This window comes from Brienomyrus brachyistius, chromosome 1 (genome assembly GCF_023856365.1).
Source record: "Brienomyrus brachyistius isolate T26 chromosome 1, BBRACH_0.4, whole genome shotgun sequence".
In the NCBI taxonomy this organism is placed as follows: Eukaryota; Metazoa; Chordata; class Actinopteri; order Osteoglossiformes; family Mormyridae; genus Brienomyrus; species Brienomyrus brachyistius.
The window spans coordinates 55,933,799-55,943,933 of NC_064533.1; the positions used below are offsets into that span (position 1 = coordinate 55,933,799).

The 10,135-nt window shown below is 43.5% G+C and overlaps 2 protein-coding genes across 3 annotated transcripts in view; one reads left to right on the forward strand and one right to left on the reverse strand.

Moving 5' to 3' along the window:
• The window catches only part of LOC125745965 (collagen alpha-1(XVIII) chain-like), a 39,796-nt gene extending 38,277 nt beyond the window's left edge, over positions 1-1,519 (forward strand). For both annotated transcript variants that reach the window (XM_049019474.1, XM_049019377.1), the window contains 2 exons: positions 213-328; positions 430-1,519. In XM_049019474.1, coding sequence (XP_048875431.1) covers positions 213-328; positions 430-643 — 330 coding nt within the window. In that variant the 3' untranslated portion in view covers positions 644-1,519. The remainder of the gene's footprint in view (positions 1-212; positions 329-429) is intronic.
• An 86-nt stretch (positions 1,520-1,605) lies between these two features.
• On the reverse strand, positions 1,606-9,414 carry LOC125746384 (reduced folate transporter-like). The gene is made up of 6 exons (XM_049020351.1): positions 9,163-9,414; positions 5,734-6,215; positions 3,823-4,573; positions 3,199-3,391; positions 2,651-2,792; positions 1,606-2,449 (listed from the first exon to the last, which is right to left on the reverse strand). The coding sequence occupies exons 2-6, from the start codon at positions 5,911-5,913 to the stop codon at positions 2,234-2,236; spliced, it is 1,482 nt and encodes a 493-aa protein (XP_048876308.1). The 5' UTR covers positions 5,914-6,215; positions 9,163-9,414; the 3' UTR covers positions 1,606-2,233.
• Positions 9,415-10,135: the final 721 nt, after the last annotated feature.

Sequence of the window (10,135 nt, forward strand, 5' to 3'; positions counted from 1 at the left end):
ATATTTTGTTTCATAGCAGCGCAAATGCACATAAAATATGTATTTGCACTTTTACAAACAATCGATTGTCGAAAGGATCATTCTTAAAAGTGAATGCGTACTTGCGTACTAGCTATGTGCACCCCTAGTTATAACTGTCCTGTACTTCCTTGACGTTTTAAGCTTCAATGTGCTTTTCAGTCTCAGGATTTTATTGACTTCATACTTTCTAGGACCAAGTACTGTTTGACAGCTGGGAATCTCTCTTTGGTGACTCTGAGTCAAAGATGAAAGACGGTGTGCCCATTTACTCCTTTGACGGTCGGGACGTCCTCAGGGACACGGCTTGGTAAGTCACTCTGAGCCCTTACACATATATGCTGCATTATACTGTGAATTTGTGAACTGAGGAAGCTTTCCATGACCACCATTTTCTGATTGGTCACTAAGGCCCAACAAGATGGTGTGGCACGGTTCAAACGCTCAGGGCCAGCGGCAGGAAGACAGCTACTGCGACTCCTGGCGGACGGATGCCCAGGAGGCCGTGGGCATGGCTTCGTCTCTGTTGGTGGGGAAGCTTCTCCAGCAGGTTCCCACAAGTTGCTCTAGCCCTTATTTAGTGCTGTGCATGGAGAACAGCTATGTCCTGCAGGCTAAAAGATAGACAAGGGGCCTCACTCTCCTGGTACTTTCAGTATAACTTACATACAATACTCCACGAAAAAGAGGAGTGTCCCTTTAAGAAAGCATGTGCCTCATGGCAGGCAAAATAGCTTCCTCTCCATCTGTAAAGCCAAAAAAGTCATCATAATTGCCAGATTTAACCAACCTGCATTCATTTAACCAATATCTTTTATAACTTAATCTCACCATGAACTGTGGAATATTGACTGTTGCAGCCTTTCAGATATTTTTATTTCAATTCAAATATTTTTCCATTTTCAATTTTTTTTCCAAGTTTGAGATAAGATTATAGCATTGTTTCCAAACGAAGGATTATCCTGTCCGACTGCACAGAAGTGTTGGGACATAATAAAAATGTAGCAATTCAAAGACATGACAGAACAATGTTCTAATCAGACACGGTGAGGATAACATATTTAACTTAACTTTAAGAAATATTACATAAAAACAAGAAGCTTGACACGTCTTTAATTTTAATGTATATGCATGATTTACAATGTGATGTCCGATGCTGACAGACCCAGGGCATTTTAACCTCCCACTCCATCTGCTGTTGGGGGGGCACTGGTTTAATGGCATCTGGAGATCGGCACTAAATGGGTATGAGCCCACCCATCACTAACTGAGCATGGTGCTAATGGCAGCTTAACACCAGGATGGGCCGCGGATCAAGCCTTGGCTGGATTTACAATGCGTTTTACTCAATGAGTTCGTGACTGTGGGGGCCTCCTTGACTAAAATTCTGATTAATTCAGGGTTACTCACATGTTACTGATCCGACAAGAACCTGTGGATCGCTAATACTTTTACATGTACTGAGTTTCCAAGGCACTGAATAAATTTGTTATTAAAGTTACTGGAGTTGTGATTTTAAAGAGGTGTAGCAGATGACTTTACTGCTTGTGCATTTCTCCCTCTTTCAATAAAGAACGACCATAGCTGTATAGAAATCAGGCACTTTTACTGCCACCATGTTAAGTACAGATTCACAGTTAAGGTGGAGGTGTGCGTGGATGAAGCAGCATTCACATGTTGCAGCCATGTCACAAACTGTATCTCATGGCAGTGACACTCGATAAATCCAAGAGCAGAGGCTCTCTGTTCACATTTCTGTGTTGTTTGGCAATCTGAAACAGACTCCTGAAGTTATGATTTACTTGAAAAAATATATTTTACATCTCACACCAAATAACTAAAAAAACAGCAGAATACCACAAAGTGGTTCATTATATATGAGTGCAGAAACATTCTATAACCATAAAACTGAGAAAGTTCATTCAAAATATCACTTTCATTACTGATTTTGGTCCCCACACATCAAAAGCATAAATGTTGCATTATAAACCTATACTGATTTAATTTTTATAACTGAGTAACAGGAGGGGACACACTCCTTAACACTTTAATACTATATAGTTATTTCAACCTGTCAGCTAAACACTTTGTACTACTCTTAGATTATGTTTCTGTTGACTAGAGCAGCGCTTTTTACAGGTTATTCAAAGATTAACCTTAAAAACCTATCAGCGATATTCTGTAGGCAATAATACTCTTAAGGCATTTGAGGTCACTATCCACTGGATCCCCAGGTGTCTCGGTTCCTCGGCACACTGGGCAGTGGATCTTGGTCTGTGGCAGTGGTCTCCATGGGGGTGAGCTCAGTGGGCATGGCTTCAGCAGTGGCCCTGCCATCTCTCCACTCACATTTGTGTTTGGCAATGACCCAGGCAGCACAAGTCAAGTAGACCAAGGTGAGCAGGGCGAAGTAAAAAAAATAAACCATGAACTGCAAACAAGAAGACCATTAGAATCTCAAAATATCAGGGGGACAAAAATGATCATTTTCATCAAAGATAGCACGTATCATTCATGTATTAATCATGACTTTCTGTATGGAGAACAAAGACGTAACAGCTAAATTCTCCACTTTTGAGCAAGTTAACAAGCATCTCATCACTGTTACCGAGAGAGGGGGTAGAGGCCATACCTGGGGGTGAACAGCCAGTCCAAGCCCCCGCTTGTCCACCACGATGATGGTGATGATGGTCTTCAAGATGGTTCCCAGAAAGGTGTTCACTCCAAACACTAGAGCACACAGCTCCTTGGAGAGAGCCGAGGCGATTTGGAAGCTGCAGAGACAGTGAGAGGCTTACAAGCCTGGGAGCCATATGGCTCATGGGGTAGGCCACTGTGCCTGTAGCCAGAAGGTTGCTGGTTCATATCCTATGGCTTGTAATTATTTCACTATGGGCCCTTGAGCAAGCTTCCAAAAAAACTGTTCCAGGGTGCCATAAAATTGGCTGACCCTGCGCTCTGACCCCAAGCTCATCCATATGTATATGTGTCTCACAGGAGAGCATTCTGGGATATGTAAAATCCAAAGCTTTCCCATGTCCATCTATGTTTATGAATGACAAAAAACAGTATCATTATGAGTGGGAAAACAATAGGTCTGAACCAGCAGCCTCCGGGTCACAGGTCGGCTCCCATGCTCACTAAGCCCAATTACCAGAGCCCTGCGTGACCCCCACTCACATAGCAATGGGCACCAGGAACTGGTAGAGGCCCCTGAAGAGAGTGTATGCAATGTAGCAGGCCCAAATACTGTCTGTAGTACCCATAAGGAGCAGCAGGCTGGCCTGTAGGGCCGTGATGATGCCAATCAACAGCTCCGACCACAGGCTCCATCGGATCTTCACAAAGCTGGCCACAAAGGATGTCATGGCCCCTAGGTGACAGGGCGAGGCCAGCAAGTTTGCATTTTAGCTTCTTTGTACAGTTAACAAAAACATAAGCAAACTGTTTGAAAAGAGATGAACAGACTGCTCTATCGATGAGATCAGGCTATTAAATGCAATTCCCCAGTTTCTTTTAAAATATATTTACCCCCAGTGGTTAATTACTGCTATTGTCATCCTTAATACTACAGACCCAAACCATTACAGGAGAGGTGAAGACTGGCACACACCAGAATGTTCCCTGCAGGCTGTGCATTTCATCTGGCATTTCTCAGTATGGCTGTCGTGCTAGAGACAGCTATCCCTGATCAATGGTCCTATGTAAATCAGTCACTCTTTGGACTACCTTTGAATAAAAATACTAGCTAATGGCTTTTTCAGAATCCACTCAGATCGTTGCCCAGCAGTACACAGTACCCACCAAGCAGGGTAGAGGCTGCCTCCACCGCACCGTTGTAGACTTTCTTGTTCTCAGTAGCTGGGTACACCTTGTTCCACAGGACGTGCGCATAAAAAAGCACCAGGTAATACCCAGTGGAATTGAAGATCCACCAGAGGCACCAGAGTCGCAGGCCTGGCACCTTGACCACGTTACGGAGCTCCTTCAACATCTGGAAGAGCATGGAGCTCCTGAAGCGTGACAGCGGGCAGCAGGAGGAGGCAGGAGGAGAGCTGCCAGGTTTCACAGGGGCCAGCTTTGACCTGGCTTCATGCTTTGCCAAGTTGAAGTACATGCTGCGACGAGGCCAAGGGAGGGAGACAGCCAGAAGCAGGCTGATGCTGACAAAGGCCAGGGAAATGGAACTCAGTTTCTGGAAGGACAGGCCGGCCAGGGATACACATAGCTGGCCCAGCACTGAGCTGGAGAAGACACCAAGCAGGACCGCAGAGCGCGAGTACCCCGCCACGCGCTGGTACAACTCAGAAGGCACCAGTGAGAAGATGTAAGAGGAGTAGGCTACACGCGCCGCCATGGTGATGCCGTAGAAGAACTCCATCAACTGCATCTGCAGCAGGGTGGTGCCCAGAACCAGCAGCAGCCAGATGGAAATGTGACTCAGACTCTGCAGAACCAGAACTGGCTTGTAGCGCAGGAAGTCTGTCAACAGGAAGACTGGAACCAGAACTGCCATATAGGAGTACGACAGCACTGGGTTGATCTCATTGGTCACCTGCAGGTGGGAAAAGTACCTCTTAAGTGGCCTCAATGTTACTCATTTCTATTTGAAAAGAACCTCCCAGGCCCCATTTCAAGGTACAACTCAGTTTCTGGGTTAGATTTGTTTGGTTTTGGCATGAAGGCTTTCTACTTTGGAAATAATTTAGTTATGAGTGGCATGATGCATGTTAGCCAAAGTAGTATAAATTATATTTTAATGTTTTAAAAATGGGGGGCGGCATGGTGGCGCAGTGGTTACCCGGGTTCGAGTTTCCGCCTGGGTCACATGTGTGTGGAGTTTGCATGTTCTCCCCGTGTCGTTGTGGGGTTTCCTCCGGGTACTCCGGTTTCCCCCCATGGTCCAAAAACATGCTGAGGCTAATTGGAGTTGCTAAATTGCCTATAGGTGTGCCTATGTGAGTGAATGGTGTGTGTGAGCCCTGCGATGGGCTGGCCCCCCATCCTGGGTTGTTCCCTACCTCGTGCTTCTAGGATAGGCTCCGGACCCCCCGCGACCCAGTAGGATAACCAGCTTGGAAAATGGATGGATGGATGGATGTTTTAAAAATGGCCTCCATTTTATTATGAGCATATTGCAGTACAGCAGAGATATACTGCTATTTCACTGGTTCTGTCACATGCTTTTTTTCTAGCATGATCAACTCTGTCCGGCTTTAATATCATCACTAGTCTCCTAGGGGAGATAATGTCAACTGTGCCCCAATAAAGCAGGCCCTTCGGATGGAAGCCAGGGGGGAGAAAACACTGCTATAATAAATTATCTGGTTCTTAAAAATTCCCTTGTAAACTTGGACCAGCTGATACTTATTTTATCCACCCATTTTCCAATTTCTTATCCTGGTCAGGGCTTGGAGCCTGTCCCAGGCACGAGGCTGGGGTCCACCCTGGACGAGATGCTGGTCTATCGCATGGCAAACACACAATCACATAGTATGGGCAAGACAAACTTTTACTTATTGTGCTAATGACAGTTAAATCGTGTAATGCAAGTGTCCCATGAAGATTGTACTACATCACCCCAGATCAGATGACTTAGGTTTCTTTATGACACCCCCTAAACCTCATATTCTGTATCCTGCTTGGGGATGTTCCTGTCTTTCCCTGAGGGATCAATCCACCTCCCCAAATTGACGGACCATGTACAACAATAACCTGCTCTTGGGTGAAGTTCTTTTCAGGGCTGAGCAGGTAGGGCGTAATGAAGGGCTCCCCAGGCTTCAGTTGCACCAGGAAGCCGTAGAAGCAGAGCAGAGCCACTGGCCACCTCCATCGCTGTGACTCTGGGGTTTTGGGGAGTAGGCTGCCCTCTTGGCCAGATACCAGCTCCACCATGATGCTCGCTGCACCGGCCTTTCAATGGGGTCTCTCAGTGGGGGGTGTTCCGTGCTTTGTCTGCCTAGGTTTCCAGATGAGAGCTAGCAATTATTTGTGAGAGCTTCACCAACAGGCTTGCTTCCCTTGGCTCCTTTGCTTACGGATCATTGTTATAACTTATTAAACTGATGGTGGTATTTTGCTTCTGTTAAACTAGGAGTGGTATCAAAACAAAAGGGGAGTGTAACAGGAAGCCATTGTAGCACGCTTACTCTCACACTGCCTCATGCACTTTTACACAAGCTGGTGCAGATCTCCTCCTGTGAAAGACACAAGAAAACATACAAAGTAATACATCACCCCTCATAAAGGCTGTCATAAGAACATAAATTTACAATTGAAAGGAGGTCATTCAGCCAGACAACCTTGTTTGGGGAGAACTTAACTAATACCTCAGAGTTGTTAGAATCTTATCTAGCGCTGACTTAAATGAACCCAGGGTTTTAGCTTGCACTACATGAACAGGAAGACAATTCCATAGTCTAACTGCACGCTGTGTAAAGTAGTGTTTTCTGAAATTCAGCTTAAAATGTTCTCCAGCTAATTTCTACCTATGGCCACGAGTTCTAGTATTTAAACTAATATTGTATAATAAGGAGCCATTTGGTTGAACAGCATCCAGACCTGTTAGAATCTTATATACCTGAATCATGTCCCCCCTTAATCTACTTTGCGCGAGGCTCAGCTAACCTCTCCTAAAACCTCTCTAAAATGAACATCTGCTATGCCATGTAAATTCAAGCGTTTAAAATTCATTTTAGCCCAATATGCATTTTGCTTTACAGGAAAAATGTACAGCAGTGGTCTCCAACCTTTTTTACAGCAGTGTGAGCTATACAGGAGTATCTGGGCGAACTAAAACATCCATGAAACCTGCTGTTTGGTGTTGGGGACTGGATAGATCTTTGCTATCCCGACCTGCAAACACCCACAGTTGTCAAAATACAACTGTTAGATGGAGGTTCTCGGGAACGTGCGTGACCGCAGTCGTTAGCTGATGGCTCGGCCTTTCAAATGCTAATAAGAGTTAACTGTACTGTATATGTGGAGTTGGGTACTGAAGTCTGCCCTGCATCCCCTCAACTGATCCCACTTCCCCGGTGCCAGCGGTAAAACTTGTCAATGCTTATTAGCGGAATAACGTTACATAGTTCTTCATTCTGGGGAAAACAAAAGATCAATCTGCTGTCCAGATACATTAGTAACTTACAAACATGTCGCAGGTTGTATACATAAAAGTCTATGTCCCATTGTGATCGCGATCGACCCCCTCAATAACTAACAAATATCTTACAAAATGACTTGTTTATCCTCTTTGTATAGAATTATGTGTTAAGTTTAACATACGACCTTTTGCGTCTTCTATGCTTATTTGCCAGAAGCTACAAAAGTTCCAGGTGGAGACAAGCAAGGAACATGTTTTTTAATGCAGCGGGACAGAGAATTAGTCTGGCAAAATATGAAGAATTCAAAACTACAATAATGGTGACCAGTAACACCGTGGTTGGCGCCAAAGCTAGAAAGGCATGGTTGCAGCAGACCACAGACAGCATAAATTCAGACAATTTGATTGTCGATAAGAAAATGTCAATACTTCTCCAAATGTTCTTTGTGGGTTGTGATTCTTAGTATTTTTAGTCATATTCATAATCCCTTTTTATTCTTCAATATTGAATACATTTGTCACCCTTCAAAATACATTCAATATTCCTTTATCCATCATACACAGCGTGCACGTGTCTGGGGAAGACGACAAAGGTATAATCATATTTTAGAAGAGCGATATCCATGCTCATTTATAATTATACTATTCAACGTGAATAAATGTACTAACAACTATGAAACTTAATGTAAGGCTCTCAAGTTTCACCAAATGTCTGGAGTGAGATTACACTACGGGCGAAACGTGCCTCTCATGCTCAATGTGTGAGACTTGAGTGCCCTGCCTACCGCATTCATCGGCTCTTTAGCTCCCTAACTTCCATCTTTTCTGCACCCCATCTATGCTCGCATTCATTTAATAACGTGCTTGCAGTGGGATCACATGTAATTTATTTTGGAATTTACCAGGAAACAACAAATGTTATTTTCTGAATGGCTGGTAGGTGGCTATTAACTCTGTATAACTCAGGCCAGCTATGAACTCGGTGGAAAACTCCACTCCGTATACCCGCGCCTCGTTCAATAACTCTATATAACGGGATACCGTAGAGGGCGTTATCCCTAACTTCTCAGCGTGAGAAATACAAGGTGTGGCGTGTGAACTGGTTGAAATGCGCGTCTCACGGCCAATACGTAAGACTGATAGCCTTGTTAATTTGATATGCATTAAAGTGTGGTTTATATGGTATTGAATGTTTAGTGCACGCGCCAATATTCAAATGTTAATTAAAACTCGCACATAAATTAATCTGTAAGACCAAGGGGTGTGCAAGAATCGCTATCAATTCATTATTTTAAATCGTGAACACACAACACAGAACAGAATATATTAGAACAGACAGTACAACAAGATAGAAAGGTTTTTTAGGAACATTAAAAAAAACTAATTGTTGCGCATTCTCAAGAACAAACCAGCTTCCGAGGCGTGAGAGTGTCACAATCCACTAAGAATGTCTTAAACATTGACCTGTCGATCGCGATCGACCGGCTGACGACTTCTGCACAGGCATGCAAACTTTAAATATTGATGCTCATTGTCACTGATTTCTTTGGCCAGACACCACATACCCAGAACGTGCCAAAGTGCCTCTGGAATTTTAGCAGTGGAAGGCCACCACTGATCCCCACTCTATTTACTTGTTTATCTTTTGGATCCTCGTGAAGTAAATGCATCATAGCTTTCTGCTATCTGGTTCAACTTAAGTAGGTTTGTGAAGTTTTTACTTTTTCTAAAGGCACGATTGCTTCAAAAGCTCAATTGTGTCCCTCTTACCAAGCTCCCACCGACAGCAAATTAACAAAACAAGAAATAAGCAAAAGCAACCACTAACTGCGCCCGAGTGCCTAAAGGAGTCTTGCACTGCCCATTCAGGAAGCTTGGCAAGTGTTAGGAAACGGTTCTTAGTATTAACAAAAACGTACTTGAACACGGATATGCATCCACAGGGCAAGTATGCGAACACGAGTCCCTCGAATACAGATTTATTATTATTAGTATTATTATTATTAGTAGTAGTAGTAGTAGTAGTAGTAGTAGTATATTACCTGGCAAATCAGTAAGTTGTAGATAATCAGTTCGGAACAGTTTCGATGTAATACTGAGCCACAAGTCGTCTAGCAATTAATGTCAGCATATAGATACTTTACGTAAACATAAGCACATCGCAGCGACGTCTGTAGAAATAAACCATTGGATGGCGAGCCAGCCAACGCGTGTACCCGCATACATACAGAAAAGACTGATCCGGAGAATTCGCTCACGTGAAACACGTGGCGAAACAAACATTCCGGTGACCTTCCGTTTGTCCTTTTCGAGAGCGAGTTCCCCCCCAAAGAACCTTGGGAAATGTAGTCAATTATTGTATTACGCTAAAGGATGAGATGGGGAGTCGAATTACAATACCGATACGCCTAAACGACTGAAATTTCAGGGCCTTCGTCCTCTTCTTGTACAATAGGCAAGTGATGCAAGAAACTGTTAGGATTGGCTTTTAATGTGGTTGCCTTACTTTCATTTTCTTTCTAACTAGGTATCTATAGAGTTATACGCACTGTTCAAAACGTCATGCACTGTAGATTTAGTTAGCCATCCTGTCCTTTGCTTCAGTTTTAATGCATTCTGACATTAATTCCTTCTGTTTTATTTAAATATTTGAGGAGCAAGAAGACAACGTCGACGACTGTGGTGTTTTACAACAAGCTAGACCACAGGTACTTCAGAACATCAAAATTTCATTAGGTGATAGTTCAGCATCTGATTTGTTAATGGCGTAATTCATGCATTGATTTAGCAGATTTCACATTTTTATGAAGAGGTGTTTTGGGGCGTTTCAGTCTAAAATTGGATGGCTTTTGTGGAAGATAAAACTACTACTCGAAAGACCCATCTCCCTTACTGGAATAATTGCTGATATTGTTGGAAACTATTCAAATTGATACTTTGTAAGGTTAAGTTTCTTTATAAGCAGAAAAGAGCAAAATAAGCAGAGGTTCCCCATACCAAGGCAAGTGTATATAC

Coding starts and splice junctions, on each gene's coding strand:
- LOC125746384 (XM_049020351.1), bottom strand. CDS start 5,913: ATGGTGGAGCTGGTATCTGGCCAAGAGGGCAGCCTACTCCCCAAAACC. Junction 3,392..3,822: donor GGCAGCCTCTACCCTGCTTG/GTGGGTACTGTG, acceptor CCTGTCACCTAG/GGGCCATGACATCCTTTGTG. Junction 2,793..3,198: donor TTCCTGGTGCCCATTGCTAT/GTGAGTGGGGGT, acceptor CTGTCTCTGCAG/CTTCCAAATCGCCTCGGCTC.